This window comes from Sciurus vulgaris, assembly GCF_902686455.1.
Source record: "Sciurus vulgaris genome assembly, chromosome: 5".
Lineage (NCBI taxonomy): Eukaryota > Metazoa > Chordata > Mammalia > Rodentia > Sciuridae > Sciurus > Sciurus vulgaris.
In genome coordinates this window covers 177,877,581-177,896,841 of record NC_136465.1, presented here as the reverse complement: position 1 = coordinate 177,896,841, position 19,261 = coordinate 177,877,581, and the positions used below count along the sequence as shown (strand labels likewise).

The 19,261-nt window shown below is 63.2% G+C and overlaps 1 protein-coding gene across 2 annotated transcripts in view; it reads left to right on the top strand.

Moving 5' to 3' along the window:
- CELSR1 (cadherin EGF LAG seven-pass G-type receptor 1) overlaps positions 1-19,002 on the top strand; it is a 118,525-nt gene extending 99,523 nt beyond the window's left edge. Inside the window, exons 22-35 of one of the 2 annotated variants that reach the window (XM_079140179.1) lie at positions 421-588; positions 2,255-2,381; positions 4,596-4,796; positions 10,893-11,067; positions 13,133-13,245; positions 13,583-13,662; positions 14,624-14,750; positions 15,218-15,343; positions 15,748-15,842; positions 16,102-16,205; positions 16,340-16,489; positions 16,789-17,019; positions 17,206-17,467; positions 17,689-19,002. In XM_079140179.1, coding sequence (XP_078996305.1) covers positions 421-588; positions 2,255-2,381; positions 4,596-4,796; positions 10,893-11,067; positions 13,133-13,245; positions 13,583-13,662; positions 14,624-14,750; positions 15,218-15,343; positions 15,748-15,842; positions 16,102-16,205; positions 16,340-16,489; positions 16,789-17,019; positions 17,206-17,467; positions 17,689-17,698 — 1,969 coding nt within the window. In that variant the 3' untranslated portion in view covers positions 17,699-19,002. Of the gene's footprint in view, positions 1-420; positions 589-2,254; positions 2,382-4,595; positions 4,797-10,892; positions 11,068-13,132; positions 13,246-13,582; positions 13,663-14,623; positions 14,751-15,217; positions 15,344-15,747; positions 15,843-16,101; positions 16,206-16,339; positions 16,490-16,788; positions 17,020-17,205; positions 17,468-17,655 lie in introns of both variants that reach the window. The other variant, XM_079140178.1, reaches the window with a different exon arrangement.
- The last annotated feature ends 259 nt before the right edge of the window (positions 19,003-19,261 follow it).

Genomic DNA, 19,261 nt, shown 5'->3' with positions numbered 1-19,261 from the left:
CTTTACACCTCAGGTGTTTTCCCGATACCCGCTGGTTCTGTGAATCTCATGGTCACACCCCCTGGTGATCCTTGCGGTCCTGCTGTGGGCTGTAGTCGCTTGACCAGAGCCTGCACTGGGCCCTTAGCCCTGCCCGTGTTCCGGCCACGGTGTGTCCTGGGCCCTTGGCGTCTCTGCGCGACTCTTCTGCTTCTTTGTTAATTTCTGAAGCCCCCCACGTGGCCCGGGGTGATACGTCTCACGCGTCTCCTGCGTTCTGAGGACGCAGATGCTGCAGCCCAGGCCTGCCCAGGAGCAGGGCTGCCTTGTGTGTCCAGGAACTGTGACTCCTTTCTCATCTGACCGTGTTCCCTGGTGTTCACACTCAAAGGGACGTGGCCTTGTCACTGTTGTCCTTCTGGCCCTGCTTCTCTGCTGCAGGCTGCCTAACCGGCCCGTCATCAACACACCGGTGGTGAGCGTCATGGTTCACAGTGAGGGGGCTACACCCTCCAGCCCCCCGGAGAGACCCATCCTGGTGGAGTTCGCCCTGCTGGAGACAGAGGAGCGAACCAAGCCCGTCTGTGTGTTCTGGAACCACTCCTTGGAGTAAGTGGGACTCCAGGGCCAGGGCGCAGCCACCTCCTGCCACAGAGGCCCAGCTGAGGCAGGACCCCTGGGGACCATCTTCTGGGCTGTGGCTCTCTGCCAGCTGTGGACAGGAGCTCCTGCTCCAGCAGCCTCCTCACGCACACACGTGCATGCAGACAGCATGGGCCCCTTGAGAGGCCTGAAGCAGAGGCAGGCCGCTCGCTGCGGGACCCCAGAGGTGCAGAAGCCTCTGCTACCAGCCCAGGGTGGGGGTTCCGAGCAGGTGCCCGGGGAGGTGGGACTCAGCCAGGCCAGGTGCCCCTCACCAGCTGTGGCGCCCCAATGGGGGTCCCTGACCTTTGCCCGGTCTGCAAGAAGGAGCAGAGCACAGCTCGGCGGCCTCCTCACCCCCAGCCCCACCCCTGCAGCAGGGACGTGTAAGAGCCATCCCGGTGCCGTCCAGGTGCCCAGCAAGCGCGAAAATCTGCAGGATGAGAGTGATGCATGCTGGGGCCGTGGGCCGCCCTTGGCCGCTGCACACGGGCAGGACCCAGGGCCGTGCTCCATCCTGGCTGAATGTAGTGCCTTGGGTTCTGAGCTCTGCAGGGAGCCGGCTCTTCCCCGCTCTTTCCTGCTGGGCTTTGCTGTCCTGGGGTGGAGGAGCGGGCGTGAGCAGGGCTGCTCCTCCCCAGACATGGGTGGGGTGCCACAGGTGCAGATCCAAGCCCGAGACCCACCCCCGTGCTTGAAGCTGGCTATGCTGTGCACCTAGGAGTTCCATATGTGACAGGGCCATTTCCCATGACACGGATTGAGTGTATGGCGGCCCACGGGGCCAGGCTGGGTGCTGGCCCTGCTGAGCAGGCGGGCTCATGCCAGGGCACAGGTCCAGCTCGGCAGCTCCTGCACTTTCCAAATGCTCATTAATAAGCAGCCGCCAGTGTCTGGCTTACAAAGGAGAGAGTAGAGGAGCCCCTTTCACCACGGAGGAGGCGTGGGTGTCTGGCGTGTGGCCTCGGTGGCGGCTGGGCACGGCTGTCTGTCCTTGGTCCCTCATTTGAATCCTTGCAATTAGCTCTGGCTCTAGTGATCTGCCCTTGCTTTATGTTGCTCCTTTATCCCCAGATCTGAGCGCCCTTGGCAAGTGTATCAACTATCACAGCCCATTTCACAGATGAGTAAACTTGGGATCAGAGAGGTTATGTGATTTTCCCAGAGTCAGGGAAGGCAGGGCCTGGAAGCAGCTTGTTATTTGGGGCTTCCCATCAGTGAAAGGGACTAGTAATTGGGCCCTGGCTTCCGTGAGCTCCCATAAAACATTGTGCAACCTGCAGATGAAAGTGTGCAGTGGACGTAGCTGTTGTTCTGAAATCGCCAGACTCACAGGCGGGCTGAGAACAAAGCCGCCGTTGCAGCCGCATCCCGCGAGCTGTGCACAGCGGACACGAGGCCCCGGGGTTTCCTCCCCTTTCGTGTGTGCAGCCTGACTTGAGATGGTGCTAGCGAGAGCCTGGACGGCCGCCCGAGGGGACAGAGGCTGCCCGCGAGGTTATGGGTGGGACCAACACGCGGGGCTGCTCTGTGTCCGCGGCTCCCACCGGCGGGCCCGGCCAGCAGTGAAGGATGCTGCCCCTTGGCCACTCACATTCGGGCCCTGCCTGACCCCTGCTCCCTTTTCCTGCAGCGTCGGGGGCTCTGGAGGATGGTCAGCCAAGGGCTGCGAGCTCCTGTTCAGGAACCGGACCCACGTGGTGTGCCAGTGCAGCCCAGCCGCGAGCTGCGCGGTGCTCATGGACATCTCTCGGCGCGAGGTGGGCGTTCCCGGGGCCACCTGCCCTACTGGCAGGAAGTTAGCTGAGCCCCCAGGTCCACCCCTGCACAACCATGGCCTCCTCCTCGGGGCTCTGAGCAAGCCATGTGCACTGAGGAAGACTGGACCTAGGGTGCCCACGAAACCCCACTGAGGGTTCAGAGAGCCCAGGCCGAACCCCTGACCCGGGCAGTGGACCCTAAGTCCGACTCAGAAGCCCCCAGATTGTCACCTCCCTTCAGAGCAGGTCCCCAGCCTTCTGTCAGACGATGTGTTTCTGCATCCCCTTTGAAAGCTAGGGAGGACGGAGAGGCTGGCTTGCATGGCAGGGGTGTCCACTGGGCCATACACACTGCCCTGAGGACCACCAGGTCAGGCCGCCAGTGACAGGTGGATACTGTGTGACCCCTGGCGTCTTAAGTAGCCTGGGAATGTGAGCGGATGTTGCAGGGGCAGTGAGTGGGGCAGGGGGCCCTGGGCAGGGCCGGCTGGAGGACCTGTCCCAGTCTCCTGTTACCAAGGCACAAATGTGGCATGAGGCCGGCCTGGGCACAGTGTGGGACACTGGCATCTAGGGACCCAAGGCAGAGGCCAGGGTGACCTCACCTGTCACCTGCTCAGGGCTGGGATGCAACCCGGGAGCCCAGCCCATTGTCCCTGCTCAGGGCCTTCTGGTGTCAAGGGCTCAAGGCTTCTGCACTGTGTGGAGGCGGGAGCCGGGTGGTAGGTGCCAGCGGAGAGCGGCTTTCTGTGTGGTGGTAGGCGAGGCTGCATCCCGACCGCCGGGCCTCTCTGCCCCACCTCCCCCGCACTGTCATGGCAGGTGGCATCAGGGACAGCTTGGAGAGGCTGATGACCATGGTCTTCATGCAGATAGGGGTGGAGTTTGGGGGTCCTCCTGTGGCCAGGGAGCTGGGCAGGGCTCGGAGCTGACACAGCTACAGATGAGCCAGGTAGAGGAAAGGAGACCGGAGCCGCCAGTGGTTCCCGGTCCCGCCACACATCTCTGAAGGACCCGGCCCGTGGGCCTCGGGCGTGCTGTCGGCTCTAGGACCCGGGGCCTCAGAAGGAGCAGCTCCGGGCTGGGGCCCTGGGCACTTGGCCTCCTGGCCCTGCCCATCCTGGCTTCCCAGGAGCCCACTGGGCTCCACGGGCCATGGTTCTGTGTCACGGGCAGTGCCTGCGGGCAGTGCAGGACTGCCAGACAGCTTGTGCTACGATGCCACAGCTGCCGGGACACGGGGTCCTGGGCGGGAGTCACGCTGTGCAGAAGCCCAGAAAGCACATGCTTGGAAATGGCCAGGATGGTGGATCTTATGCGTATCTTGCCACGATTTTTAAAGAAGACACATTTACTGCCCACGAGAGATGCACGGTAAGCGATCTGAGATTAGGAGACAGTCTGTCTGACGGGAGCTGCCGGGAGGCACAGTGGCCAGGGCCAGGGTCAGTTCACACCTGCATCACAGAAGCCTTCCTGGGAGGACGCCCCTGCCACGTGGCTGAAGCTTCGTGTTGGTCCCACGTCCTGGGTCCTGGAGCCCCACTCGTCCAGCTGAGGGGCCTCTGGCAAGCCCCTCACCCTGTCTGTGGAGATGAGGCTGAAGTCGGCCATTTCCTCGTGGGCTGGACCGAGGCCCCATGTGGAACAGCGCATTGGAGCGGTTGAGTGTCCCTGCCACATGACGGACACCCAGGAGAGCCGCTGGCCTTTCACGGGTTGTTACGAGTCCTCCAGTTCCTCTGGGAAGAGGGAGGGATGTCTGAGCCGCAGGAGTGAATTAATGAGGGCGTAAAAGAACAGAGCACAGGAGGCCCCGCGGGCGCTGTGCCACGTGTCCCATGGGAACCGCATCCCTCTGGAGGCCTGTGCGGCTCCAGGTGGACAGGCTGAGCGTCTCCTGACGGCAGGACTTGTGAGGTCTGGTTGGTTATTTCTTCCCCTTTTTTCCAACGTGGCAAAATATGCATCACGTAAATTAACCATTCAAGTGGGCAGTGAGAGGCCAGCGCCCACCCACTGCCATGCGGCCTCTCCCCCGCCAGCATTTGGTCCTCCTTCCAGGCCTGTCCCTGGGTCTCGTTCCATCCCTGCACCCTGAGAGCCAGGTCAGAGCCATGCGGTTCCCGGCAGTCTCTGCCGATGTGAGCAGCAGTTGCGGCCTTGACCCCTCGGAGAGCCAGCTCTAACCTGCTCTAACCAATGCGCCCACAGCACGGGGAGGTCCTGCCCCTGAAGATCGTCACCTACGCCGCTGCGTCCTTGTCCCTGGCAGCCCTGCTGGTGGCCTTCACCCTGCTCACCCTGGTCCGGTCACTGTGCTCCAACCTGCACAGCATCCACAAGAACCTCATTGGGGCCCTCTTCTTCTCCCAGCTGGTCTTCGTGGTCGGGATCAACCAGACGGAGAACCCGGTGAGGCCCCTCTGGTGGCGTGTGCCTCCATCAGCCTCCGGGGAGAGGCCCACACAGGGAGGAGTTCTTGCTTGCCTTTCTGAGGGGCTGGGGTGCAGGGGGCTCTCCCGCCGTTGCAGCTTGGCAGTGCCGCAGAGAATCCTGTGGGCAGCTGGGACTTGCAGGCTGAGCCGGGTGGGCTCATCGCTGTGCGCCTGGGTGGGACCTTCCCCCGAAGGGTGCCCCACAAGCCTCATCAGAAGGGCGGAGGACTCTGCGCACATGCAGTCTGACCCTCCTGATGTTGACACTTGGGATTTCATAAGAAATCGGTCGTTTGCCAAACCCCAGGGTCCAGAGCTCTGCGTGCCCTTTCACGGCCTGAGGCCTGGGGGCACATCTCAGGAGCATCTGTGACGGGGCCCAGCCATGTAAAGCTGGGGCCCAGCCTCTCACTCGGAGGCTGGGCAGGAGCAGTGCGAGTTCCAGACAGCCTCAGTGGCTTAGTGAGACCCCGTCTCCAAACGGAAAGGACGAGGGACGTAGCAGTGGTAGAGCAGCCCCGGTTCAGCCCCTGCACCAGGAAAAAAGAGCACCCAGGACACGACGTCTCCGCCCCTCGGGTGTTTGCCTGAAGGCCACGTGCTTCCCCAAAGCGGGAGCGAGACTTGAGCGGGTGGGGGTGGTGAGGGTGTTGGGGACACAGAGAACCAAAGAGAAGGGACTTGCTGAAAGCAGAGCGGGGCGTGGGGGAGGGTGGTGCTGCTGAGCGGGTCAGCGCACGCACAGGGTCGTGTGGGCTCCTGGGTGCTGCGTGGGTCCTGGGGTCTCCGTGGACTTGGGGAGTCATGGAAGTTTGCAGTGTCATGGCGGCTTGTGGGCAGGGGTCCTGGCCACGTGTGCAAAGCCAGCAAGTTTTTTCTGGACACAGGATGATTCTAGGTTGCCTTCCAGAGACCTTCAATTCCCTCTTTAAACCTCAGAGTCCCTGATGTGGGGAGGGCCAGTTCCCTGGGGAGGGACCACAGACCTAAGCTACTGGACGGACGGGCCAGCACCTGCCTGTGCCGGGGGCTTTCTCCCTGGGGGAACACTGGTCTTTTCAGGGTGAACCAGGACTTCCTTGAATTGTGGCCCCAACAACATACCAATGCCAGTCCAAGTGCCCTGTCACCCTGCAGTGCTGTGCAGCCAACTGAGCACACGGACCCTGGGGGGACTCGCCCAGGGCTGCTGGGAGGCGGGGACTGGGGTTCACAGCTGCCCTTCCAGCAGGAGGCCAGGGCTTTCTGAAGCTGCCTTGGGAAGAGTGGCCTTTCATCTCCAGCTGCTGGAGAGCACGGCCCGGGAGCATGCCACCTCGCACCGGTGATGCACGGGGGTGCGCATTAGTGACCACTCCCAGGGGGCTGAGGAGTGGTACTGGTCCCCCACCCTCCTGCTGTCCTGGAACTGGTGTCCCCAGGGAGGCAAGCAGGAGAGAGGGGAGCTGCAGGTATGTCCTCCGGTGGTGGTTCTGGGGTTGCGGGGTGGGGCGCTGAGGCCGGAAACGTCCAGGCTGGCTTTGCCCCACCGCCTGTGGCGTGTCCGAGGCCAGCGAGGCTGCCCCTCTTTGCAGCAAGGTCAGCCCAGGTGCAGGTCTTGGGGCACTGGCTCCTGACAGAGGTAAGCAGTTGGACTTAGCAGTGGAGTAGTTAGAACGTCTGGTCAGGTGCAGAGATGACCTCAGGAGACGTGCGGGTGGAGAGTCGTGGAGGAGGCTGTGGTCCAGGCCGCAGGCCGCACTGCCTGATGAGCAGTGTTGGGGACGCAGCGGTCGCCGTGTAGTGATGGAAGGCCCCTTTGCTGGGAGGGCGGACACCTCTACATTTTTATGTCCCTAGCAAAATGAGTTAAGAGGACACCTATAGAAAACAGAAGTGGACGTTTTGAATTCAAGGGAAGCTGCTGAGAATCATACTGAAGCGTCCTCGGTGGCGCGATTACGTGTGAGAAGGTAGAAGTAAATTCGCAGTCATATTGCCAACGTCAGCAACAGGAAGCCTGGACCCGCAGCCGAGCCTGGCAGGACGGGCAGCCAGGGCAGCAGCCACAGTGCGTGTTCAGGTTCTGTTTTTGTTTCGAGACAGGGTCTCCAATCCTGGGCTCCAGCCATCCTCCTGCCTCGGCCTCCTGAGTAGCCGGGGCCATGGGCAGACACCAGGAGGCCCAGCTGACCATGAGCTGACAGTGGAGTGGAAGGACACCAGGGCCCCAGGGGGACGTGGGGTGGAGAGGTCTGGGGGTGGGGCTTTTCTAGGCTGCAAACAGCTGTGGCACGTGTCACAGGTGGGACTAGAGGCACCATGAGATGGACAGAGGAGGAGGGGCGGGCTGGTGGACAGGGCGAGGGTGCCAAGCCAGGTCCACACTTCTGCCACCATGCCGCCACCTTGAAGACAGGCAGAAGAGAAGCACGGGCCAGGCCAGGGCTGGCAGCTGTGGGTGGCTCGGCTGGCGGTCACAGGTGGGATTTCCAAGGCACACGGTTCGCACCCCTGTTGGGAGCTGTGCGCATGGCTCAGCCTTTGGTCACCGGGTCAGCTCTGCTCTTTGCAGGACTGTCCCAGGCGAGGGAAGCCAGGCTTAGCAAGGAGCCGTGCTCAGGGCCACTCGGGGAGGTGGCAGGGCTTGCTGGGAGCTGGTCCTTGGTGCTGTCTCCCCTGGAGCCCCAGGAACTCCCTCCTGCCCAGGTCCTTCACCACCAAGAGGTCAGCGCCGAGGCCCGCTGGCAGCCGGGTTGTCTGTGAGTGCCGTTTCCCATGTCACTGCTCACTGGTGTCCCTGGTGGCCCCAGGGAGGTTCAAGGCAGCTGACCCTCTGCATGCACCTACAGTGACCCAGGGCGTTCACAGGTCGCCCTGACTGAACCCAGTCACACTCCGCAGCATCTTGAGCGGGGCCTGCGGGCCTTCCAACACTGCCGTCCCACTGCTGATGCAGCCGTCACCTCCTTACCCGGGGTCCTTGTGTTGTCATCGCCCTCCCCCTCCACGTCCACAGGGATCCAGGGCCCCGGATACCAAGTCAGAGCACGCGCGAGTCCCTTGCATGAAGCGACGTAGCGTCTGCACGTGTGCTGAGCGCGTTCTCGGTACCGAGTCCCCTCATGCCGGGGTACCTGGTGCAGTGCAGGCGGTGTGACGAGTGGCCACACTGTGTTTCAGGAAGGAAGGAACGGCCCACAGACGCAGACTGTGCGTCGCACCTGCCAGCACCCACTTTGAGCTCCCGCCTGCCCTTGATGACCTTGTGCCATTCTGGGGAGGGCTGAGCGTGGCCACCAGTTGCCACCCACTAACTGGGGTCCAGGATAAGAGGCAGGGGACGAGCTGGGGGTTGGGTCATCCTGAGGCCCACATTCAAGAGTGTCCTCTTCCGTTCGCAGTCAGTGGTACCCTGGGAGCCGTGGCTCACTGCGGGCAGATGGTGGGTGGTGGGAGGAGCAGGGCCGAGGGCCAGGGCAGTGCACTCCCCACAGGACGGGCAGGGGAGTCGAGCCCTGGAGCAGAGGCCAGTGCGTAGACCAGAGAAGGATAGGAGGGAACAGGGAGAGGAGCTGAGTCTGAAGTCTTCAGAGGAGGATGGGCAGGTGGGGCTGCCGGTGACCAAGATGAGACCCAGGTGGAGTGGCAGAGGGCAGCCCCAGCAGCAGGCCAGCTGTCCCAGCAGGTGACCAGAAGGTCCCACACAGGAGAACATGGTGCCTCTCGGCTGCGCCCCAGGGAAGCCCAAGCCGCAGGCCTGTGTGGGAGGAGCAAGGCCAGACCCCACTGCTGCGCTCAGGTGCCCTGGGGCCAGGCAGGGCCAGCAGGGCCCCCATGAGGGGGGCTCCCGCAGCACCCACGTGGCTGGACAGAGGTCCCTTTGCACCCAGGCAGGCGAAGTCCTGGGCAGGAAGCCACAGGGTCACTTTGGAGCCCTGCAGGTGTGCTTCCGAGTGGAGGGGATGGGCGGGCACACTGCATCTGGACACCAGGTGGACACTCCTGACCCGTCCGCTGGGAATGAGAACTTTCTGGCAGCTGCGCACCTGTGTGCATGCAGATGCGGGGCCGTGGGGGGCAGGTTCCCGGGCTTGGCCCTGTGCCTGACGTGGGTTTCCGGTAAACTGGCGTCGTCCCTGGGCGAGGCCTTTCATCTCCCAGAGCCTGGGGCTGGAGTGATTTATTATGCATTAGCGCCTCTTTGTTCTGCTTGGGGAGAAGGAGGTGTCAGAGCCTGTGCGCCTGCTCAGCGTCAGGAAGCGCCTCTCCCGCTGTCCCCGCGCGGCGTCCGGGGCACTTTCAGCGTTACTTAAAGATCGAGCCGCCCCCCCCCCCCCTCCTCTGCGGAAGCCATGGAGCTTTCCACTCAGGAAACGGCTGCCAGCCGCAGGCCTCGCCACCCGCGCTCCCGCGCAGCCGCTTCCTGACACCGGCACGGGGCACGCCCCTGGTCACGACCCAAGGTTGGCTCCCCAGTTTGGTTCCAGCCCTGCACTGCTCCGCAAAAGGGAGTGCTCACGTGGCTCCGCCCACACCTCCAGCCTTTTTATTTCTGGAAAGCACCTGGCCAAGGGGGCTGGCCTGGCAACAGGTGGCCTGGGCTGTGGTCCCTCTGGCCTGGCGCTGTGGGCCTCCCCTGGTGTGCTCTGACCTGTGGCCTGAGCACAGCCACCTCTGTTGTCAGGGTGGGGTGCTGGCTACCTTCACGTGCCTGCTGGTTGGGAGGTTGTGTGTGCGGGTGGGCGCAGCTGTGGTGTGGCCAGGGAAGAACCCCTGGGCTGCCTCTGCTGTGGATGTGGCTGGGGGAGGGGCTGGGGCAGGGCTCAACTGTGCCCTGGGATCAGAGTCCCACTGTGTCCTCTCAGTCCTCTTCCACCACTGGCCCAGCTTCCTGGCACCTGGAGGGGCCTCAGCCGTCACCCAGGTGGCTGGCCTTGAGAGCCCTGGCCAGGGCAGGTTCTCCCAGAGGCCCCTGTGAAGGTGCTCTGGGCCCCATCTCCAGTCCCATCCTGGAACAGGTGGGATCCAACTTCCTCCTGGGGCCCCACTGCCTGTGTCCGGGTAGAAGGGGCCAGCTGCACTGCTCGCTGCCCTGGGGAGGCATGCTGTCTCTCAGCCCCCTCATGGGCACTGTCTTCCCTGCTCTTGACCATCAGCCAGACACGGCACTGCCCAGCTTGGACACTTCCTCTCATCCTGTTCTTATTTCAGCAGGAAATATAAGGACTTGGTTTGTCTGTTGGTACTCGGGGCTGAACCCTGGGTGCCCTGTCAATGAGCTACACCCCCAGCCCTTTTTATTTTTTGTTTTGAGACAGGCCTCACTAAGTTGCTGAGGCTGGCCTTGAACTCACAATCCTCCTGCCTCAGCCTCCTGAGCAGCTGGGATTACAGGCGTGCACTGTTGTACTCAGTAGGACCTTGTTCTTTTTGGACCATGAGGTCACTGCATAGAGTTCTTCCCTCCCTCTGGCCATACCCACTAGACCATGGAAACCCATATGGGATTGGCAGAGGTGGGTAAAGGCTGAGATCCCAGACTGGCCCCCAGCCTGAACAGGCCCAGCTCCACAGCGCTTTACTTTTATTTTTCTTAGTTGTGGAGGGACACGATACCTTTATCTTCTTACGCATTTCTGTGTGGTGCTGAGGATTGAGTCCAGCACCTCACACATGCTAGGCAAGCGCTGCCACTGAGCCCCAGCCCCAGCCTCCACAGTGCTTCTATAAATCTGAATACCAACATTTAAAATTCTAGGACCATCACATAAAAATATGTACTTCTAGCTTCTCTTTAAAAAATAATGAAAACCCGAGTGCTCTGCCACCCCTCGTCCCTGAGCCATGCTGAGCAGGGTCCTGGGGGCCCCAGGTGGCCCCTGCCCCAGGTCCACCTCGGGAGCCTGAGACACTGCTCCTGGCGAGTCAGCGAAGCTGCAGCAACATGGCCCTTTCCAGAGACTGTGGAGTGGCTGGCTTGGTCCCCTCACGCCCACTGGGCCTCCCCGTGGGGGCCCTGAGCCAGGCACCTCTCCTGTGTCCCTGGCACGCCCCTGGGGATGCTCATGGAGCCGGTGCCCTCTCCCCGCAGTTCCTCTGCACGGTGGTGGCCATCCTCCTCCATTACGTCCACATGAGCACCTTCGCCTGGATGCTGGTGGAGAGCCTGCACGTCTACCGCATGCTGACCGAGGTGCGCAACATCGACACCGGGCCCATGCGGTTCTACTGCGTGGTGGGCTGGGGCGTCCCAGCCGTCATCACAGGTGAGTGTGTGCGGGCGGCTGCCAGGTCTCGGCCCCCCGCGTCCCCACGTGCAGGCGGGAGTGCGTGGCTCTCTCCTGGCCCACACGCTGGTCTGCACACTGATGAGGTTGCTTGGCGCCCACTGGGTAGGCGTGTCCCGGGCCGGGTCTGTCCAGGGTTTGGTCTGAGCACCTAACAGGAAACCCCGTGCCTGTCGCCAGGTGGGTGGGGTGGGGGAGGGTGGTCCTGGGGGTCGGCTGCCTGGGGATGGGCCTCCCCCACACGCCTTTCTTCCCGGCCAGGCTGCCAGCATGTGCTGGTGCTAAGGCAACCTGCCTCTTCACGGCGGTGGGGGGGGACAGCCCGCTGCCCCCGGGTGGCAGGACGCCAGGGCTCTGTGCAGGTGCCCAGGCCCGAGGTGCTGGAGGTGCACCTGGAGTCTGCATCTGCCTCTGGCCTCCTCAGCCCCTGCTCCCACAGGAGCCCTGGGGCCCACGGTCTTTGATGCGACTCCCTGCTCCATCCAGGGCGTCCCCCCGGGACAAGGTCCCTTCATCCAGAGCCGCGGAGGCTGGGCAGGGTGAGCCCAGAGGCAGCTGCCGCCTGACCTGACAGACGCGATCCTTTTGCCCCTAGTGGGTTTTTATCATAGAGGGTGTTAGCTGAAAAACACGTTCTAGAAAATGGTCTTTCTCGAGCCTGGGTGTTTTCGAAGCCACCTTGGTGCCTCAGGGGGGTGACCGCACAGCCCTGTCGAGCTGTGCGTGTGAAATGCTCCCGCCCGAGGGGCCTGGAATCCAATCGTTAAAACACGTTGAACTTACATCTCCTGGAAGAGAGCCTAGAGCCACGCCCCAGGAGCCGCAGGCAGACGAGGCGTTGGCCGGGCAGCTCCCGCCCAGGCTGAGGATGTCCAGGTCTTGGCATGGCGGCGGACGTCCCTGCTCGGCCCTGGCAGGTTCTCCGGGCCCGCTCCTTCGCTCTTCATGGCCCTGCAAGCCTCAGCGCACAGCAGCTCAAGATGGCCAGGCCAGCGCGTCCTTCCTTGCTCAGGGCGGAGACTCCTTCCGGGCCAGGGCTCAGCAGCAAGGGAGGATGCGAAACCTGTGTCCTGGGAGCCGCCCCTCAGGACAGAGCTGGACGAGTGGCCGCCAGCTGGCCCGTCACGCAGACCCTGCACTGAAGGGGGCTCAGGCAGGGCTGGGGTGGACGTGGGGACCTGCTCTTGCCTGGAGCCGGCAGGGGGCTTCCTGGAGCAGGTGCCACTTGTGCTCCGCGTGGGGGTGGGGAACGTGAGGGCAGGGGGCGACCAGGGAGTGTGGCTGGCTGCAGCCTGGCAGGGCCCCAGAAGCACCAGGTGTCTTCTGAGCACAGTGGGAGGTCGCTCGGGGTCCTGACAGCAGGGACATGGTCTTCTGAGGTCTGAGTGTGGGGAACCAGGGAGGGTGCAGGCCCACCCAGGCTGGAGTTCTGTGGCGCAGGCGCCCCTGCGCCTCTCTCCCACCCAGTCTCTGTTGGTGACGCCCCCAGACTCATCTTGACAGGGCTGCATGGACAGGCTGTCCTTGCCTGGCTTGTCACCCAGTCATTAGAAAGACACTTGGTGACATGGGAACGCCATGTGCACAGCACTTGCCAGTGAGAGGCTGGGTGTTTGTGCAGTGTGTGTGTGTGTGTGTGTGTGTGTGTGTGTGTGTGCATGCGCGCATGCACTGTCTGTTCATCTGTTCACCCAGCCATTCCCTCACCGCCCACAGGTGGCACTGCCCTGTCCCCTTGCTCCCTTGCACCTCCTGGCTCTGCTGATTGCCACCAGGGCCCTCCCCCAGCCCTGCCAGCCTCTTGTCTGGCCCCCTCGCAGCCCTGGCCCACGGGCTCCCTGCCAGCCTGTGGTGTCTCGAGAAGTCTTGTCAGAGGGGCCTGGGCAGGCTCCCTGTCGCAGCTGGGTGCTTCTCCTAGGAGGGCGATGCAGGGTGCCCATGAGTGGCTGCCCCTAGTGACCCTCAGGGTCCTCAGTCACAGGGTCCAGAGCTGGTAGGCAGCCATCTGGATGTGTGGCCCTCTCTGCCTCCCTGATGTGTGCAGGACTGGCAGTTGGCCTCGACCCCCAGGGCTACGGAAACCCCGACTTCTGCTGGCTCTCCCTCCATGACAGTCTCATTTGGAGCTTTGCTGGGCCCATCGGAACTGTTATCATTGTGAGTGACAGGTCCTTTGCACTGTTCTCGGGGACATTGGGGCCCTGGGCGCGCTGGCTGGAAGGGGTGTTGGGGCTGGTGGGTGGGCAGGAAGGGCCTGTCTCCTAGTGTGAGACACCACAGCCACTGGGCTGCTCTAGGCCCAATCCCTGGGCCCACTGGTTCCAGGTTACATTCTATGTCCGATGGGAGACCACTGTGTCCCATCGGCAGGAGGGTGGCAGAAGCTGGAGCAGGCGGGGCTGAGGCCTCCTCAGGCAGTGGGTGGAGATCTCCAGGAGCTGTGGCCCGTGAGGTCGCTGGGTCAAGACAGAGCTGGCCCTCTTGTTCTTCCCAGGTCAATACCATGGTTCTTGCCCTGTCGGCAAAGGTCTCCTGCCACAGAAAGCACCATTACTACGAGAGGAAGGGGGTTGTGTAAGTCGGGCTGACCCTCATCAGTGGGCTGGGACCCAGTGCTGAACCGACCCTGCCTGGCCTCGGTCGGCGGGGCCCTGGGACCCCTGCCTGTCCAGCGAGCGTGCTGACAGAGCCCCGTGAGAGTGCTTGTCACCTGCCCAGGCTCTTCTGCCGCTCGCCGGCCTGGGAGCAGCCTGGCCTGGGAGTCGGCCCGTGCTGGACCTCAAGCGGTGCTCCTGCGGTTGACCTGCAGGGCCTGGTGGCAGATGAGCCGAGAGGCGGGAGGCCTCGACCCTGTGTGCAGGCCCTGGAGGGGGCCAGGGCTGTGGGCCAGGAGGGGAGATGGGCAGGAGAGTCCACCCTCTGGGTTGGACAGGTCATCAGCGCTGAAGCTCTGGATGCACTGGGTGGAGGCAGGTGGGGGGAGGGGGAGAAGGACCTTTGTTGGTGGTGACGTGACGTCAGGGCACCAGGAGTGGCAGAAGGGCCTGTGGGAGGGTGCAGTCCAAGAGCTGGGGACCCAGCGTGGAGGGGACCTCCAGGGCTTTGGCGTCAAGGGGGAAGACAGCCCTGAAGGAGCGGTGTGGTGGCGTGAGAAATCCGCAGATGTCCAGGAGCTGTGGGGCCAAGGGGTCTGTTTGATCGGAGAGGAGGCCAAGCTGGGGTGGGGTCGTGTGGCGCACAGGAGGGGCCTGGGGCAGCAGGAGCCGTGCCAGTCCCACCCCGGAGAAGGAGACGGTCTGGAAGGGGTGTGGTGAGGCCTCCTCCCTCGCCCACGTCCATCCCTGACGCTGCTCTGCGTGGCCATTCTCAGCCCCACCACCACAGCTCCCTGTGGACCACTGTCATCTGTTCGTGTGGGTGGGGAGGCCAGGCGGGTGGGGCCGTGTCTCCCCTGAAGGGTTCAGTTAGGGTTAGGAAGGGAGGCCGGCAGAGGGGGTGGCTGGCAGATGGACAGAGCCCTGTCGCCTGCCCCCAGCTCGCTGCTCAGGACAGCTTTCCTCCTGCTGCTGCTCGTCAGCGCCACCTGGCTGCTGGGGCTGCTGGCTGTGAATGGCGACTCCCTGGGCTTTCACTACCTCTTCGCGGCCTTCAGCTGCTCGCAGGTGGGTGTCCGCAGAGCCCCCGGGGCCCCACCCGGGCCAGCCCGTTACCTCAGTGCTCCTCCAGAGGAGGCCCGTGGCCCCGGCCTGCCTGTCCCCAGCCTTCTGGGCCCCTGGCCCTCAGTCCTGAGCAGTCATGCTGGCCAGGACAGGGTCCATCTCTTCCCACCACCACTGCCAAGCTGACCTGAATCCCACTGAGTCCCTTGGTAGAAGTGGCCATTTGTGGCTCATACCAAGGCCTGCCTAGCAGTTTGTTTATGATACAATGTTGGGGACCCCAGAAGACTGTGGCCTGGGGCAGCCCCTTATCCCCAACGTGCCTGCTGCCCTGCCGAGGCTGACCGTTTCTGGGGCTTCCCCTGCCTGAGAAGCCAGCATCCCCTTGGGCTGGGGCACCTCCTGGGCAAGGGGCCGCTGGCTCCTGTGGCAGCAGAGTGCCCCCACGGTGACCCTGCCCCTCCCCGCAGGGCCTCTGTGTGCTCCTGCTCCACTGCGTCTTCAACAGGGAGGTCCGGAAGCACCTGAGGGCCGTGCTTGCTGGGAAGAAGCCACATCCGGATGACTCGGCCACCACCAGGGCCACTCTGCTGACGGTGGGAGGCACTGGGGACCCCATGGGGCCTGGGAGTTGGGCAGCTCTGCTCATACTGGGGCTGGGGGCTGTGAGGACGAAATCCCAACTGGACTTGGTGGCCTTAGTGTCCCAGAGCTGTCCATGGACATGTGACAGGACTCCTATGCCTCTTGGGAAAAGGAAAACAGCTGGATGGGCCCCTGTCCAGTCACGGCCCACTTTCAAGGCCTCGGGAAGATGGGGGCCAGGGCAGGCAAGGCCCTGGACAGAAGCAGTGGCTGTGGGCGGCGTGCCCTGCGGGTGGTAGTGCTCTCCCCGTGGCTCCCTGCGGGGTGGCCCTCTGTGGCCGGGCAGGGGCACGCCAGGGTGTTAGCGAGCGGCTTGCCCTGGCCCTGTCTCTGACAGCTGTCCCTCCCTCCCCAGCGCTCCCTCAACTGCAACAACACCTACAGCGAGGGGCCCGACATGCTCCGCACCGCCCTGGGCGAGTCCACTGCTTCGCTGGACAGCACCAGCAGGTCAGGCTGTTGCCCGCTGTCTTGGGTGTGGTGGGGACAGCTCGTGGGCCTGGCCTGCAGGGAAGGTCCCAGCCACGCGCCTGCCATTCAAGTTGACGTGGAGATTCGTCTTGTCTGTTATTGATCAGAGTGTAGCTGGGTGGTTTCGGGGAACCTTCCAGAAACCCATGTGGCTGTGGTGTGGAGGCAGAACGCTCGGTAACATCAGGGCCTGTCATCTGTCCCTCTGAGCAAGTGCTGAGCCCACTCTTCTCTCTAGGGACGAAGGGGTCCAGAAGCTCAGCGTGTCCTCCGGGCCTGCGCGCGGCGGCCACGGGGAGCTGGACTCTTCCTTCATCCCCAGGAGCTCCAAGAGACCTCATGGTAGGGCTTCCCCTGGGGGTGCGGGGCCAGGTCCATTCTCGCAGGCCCATGACCCCTCGGCCAGCGCAGGACATGCCTCTGAGGAAGCACCAATGGCCTACATAGCTGAGCCCTGCTGCCCGCCCACGCCACAGGCCCCGACTCCGACTCCGACAGCGAGCTGTCGCTGGACGAGCAGAGCAGCTCCTACGCCTCCTCACGCTCGTCAGACAGCGAGGACGACGGTGGAGAGGCCGGGGACAAATGGGCCCCAGCGCGGGGCCCCGTCCACAGCACGCCCAAAGGTGAGTCGCGAGGGCGCGGCACAGGGCTGGCTGTGGACAGCGGCTGTGTGCGGGGCAGGCCTGGTGGCGGCGGCTGTCCTCTGCCTCCCAGGACATGCCAGCACAGCTGCAGCTGCATGGAGCAGGCAGAAGGCTGGCCTCCTGCCCCGCCACGCCTGGGCCCAGGCAGGGCCTCCGGAGCGCTGGCACCGGGCAGTGGCAGTGCAGCTGGGCCCTCGCCGCAGGGCCTTCTCCCAGGCCCGTTTCCCCCTTTGGGTGGCCCCGGCTGGGATAGCCAGGAGCCGTCCTTCTCGTCTCAGCGGATGCCCTGGCCAACCACGTCCCCGCTGGCTGGCCTGACGCGAGCCTGGCAGGGAGCGACAGCGAGGAGGCGGGCGCTGAGCCGCCCCTGAAGGTGGAGACCAAGGTCAGCGTGGAGCTGCACGGGCAGGAGCAGGGTGACCACTGCGGCGACCAGCCTCCAGACCGGAGCAGTGGGGGCCTGGCCAGGCCGTCCGTGCCCAGCAGCCAGCCCCCGGAGCAGAGGAAAGGTGCCTCTGGAGGGTGGCCTATCCCCGGGAGCTGTCCCTTGCCAGCCGGTGGGGACAGGGCAGGAGGTCCTTGTGGAGCAAGGTGGTGGGGTCCTGCAGGGCACGGGTGGGCGTCGGCAGATCAGAGGTGACTGGATCCAGAGAGGAAGCACAGGGTGTGACCCTGTTAGGTCTCCCTCCTCCCAGGCATCTTGAAGAACAAAGTCGCCTACCCACCCCCACTGCCGGGACCGCCACTCAAGTGCCGGCTGCGGGAGAAGCTGGCCGGCTGTGAGCAGAGCCCCGCGTCCTCGCGCACGTCCTCCCTGGGCTCTGGCGACGGGGTCTGTGCCCCTGACTGTGTCATCACCATCAAGACCCCCGGGAGGGAGCCAGGCCGTGAGCACCTGAACGGGGTGGCCATGAATGTGCGCGTGGGGAGCGCCCAGGCGGAAGGCTCCGACTCCGAGTGAGTGGCACTGGCCCCAGGGCCTGGGGTCAGGGTGGGGCTGCCAGCGTTCCCTTGTCCAGGACCCCCACAGGCCCTGGGTGTCCTTTCCTTGAATAGGGGAGTTCTGCCTCTGACTTATTTTGGAGCCCACCCAGCTGCCACCCTCACTGACCCTCCACCTGCCTGATGGCTTCTTCCACACGCAGAGGCAGTAACGAAACTTCAATTTGAACCATCAGGAAACCGTGAGGCCAGCCTGTCCACCCCACACAGGCCACCACCGTCCTCAGGCCTTGAACCCTGGAGCCCCAGGGACTGCTGCCTCCAGAATGGAGCGGCCCGGGTGTGAGGGCCCCTGTAGCAGCGGCTCCACAGCAGACGGTCCAGACATGAAGCCCTTGGCCCTCCCGGGGACTCAGGGCCCGTCAGACCCGGTGACAAGTGCCAAAGCCACAGGCATGTTTCAAGGGAGATGTTGAACTGGGGCCAGCACAGCTGGGTCCTCAGACAGCAGACAGCCAAAACCATGCTGCTGGCCTGGCCATGAGGGGCCCCAGCACCAGAGCCAGCGGAGGCCCAGTACCAGCAGGGGCCTGTCTCGGAGCCCTCTTGCAAAGACGCCCCTTGTCTTAAGGCAAATTGCTCTGCTATATCGAAATGGTGGAAACACTGTTATGTATTTGTCCTGGACTTTAAGACAAAAAACCTGTGTGTACTTTGCATTTGGAATTGGTTGTTACCAGGGTCTGTAGAGTGAGGACTGCACAGTTGTACTTGAATTTGGAATGTGCTGGCGCCGCTGGCGTCCCAGCCCGTCAGAGGTGGGGCGTGTTCCTGCAGCGAGCTAGTCCTCACAAGTCCCTGCACCTGCTTTCAGCGTGAGCAAGGACGCACGGGCATTGCGGCTGGCCTCCAGAACCACAGCACGCTCACATGCTGCCTTGGTCACCTCCCTCCACGCACGCTGCCCACAGGGCCACCTGGGACCAGCTCCCTCAAGGTGCCTGCTGAGGGCAGGGTGGACGTGGCTGCCGCAGCAATCTCACACACCCACCATTCCTGACTGCCATGCCACTGCCCTTGGGAGCCTGGTACTGCAGGCAGGGAATGCCTTTGTCCCTTAACTCCTGCTTCCGGGGATCGCAAAGCATTCATACATCCCAACTCAGAAGAAGCTGCAAGGCCTTCAGGATGTCACATCCTCCTGCCAGCTTCCTGGTTAGACTGAGCAGCTGGGGTGCCATCCCCAGTCTGGCCAATTACATCACTTCGCTTCAGGTGGTCAGTTGTGCAGAAGGACAAAGCTGCAGCACTCTATGCAATGGCCACCATGCTGTCTTTGAAAACTCGTGATGCACTGATTGTCCCTGAGAGCCATGGCACAGCATGGCCCGTGGGGCCGTGGGACAGACCCAGGATCATTCAGATGCTTATTTCAGCACGTCCTGTGATCTTCAAATCAGGTGCCCAAATAGGTGACAGTACAGCTGCTTCCAAATATGAAAAGCACCAGTCAGTGGAAGGCAGCTCCTCTGCCCGGAACACACGCCCTGACCTCGCCAGGCGCTGGCGCAAGAGTGCGAGCCTGGTGCGGCTTTGGAGGGAGGAGGGGCGCTGTGCGCCATGTGCCCGCTGCGCCCCAGCTGCATGGCGCCCTGGAGGTGTAGTTCCTAACTCCATCAAAAATGTTACCAAAAAAATCATTTTGCTAAGACAGAAAAAACTTAGACCTATTTTTATGACTTAAGACTGTACGAGATCAGACACTGGAGGTTTTTAACGCTTGTATTTATTAATGTTCAAACACTGGAA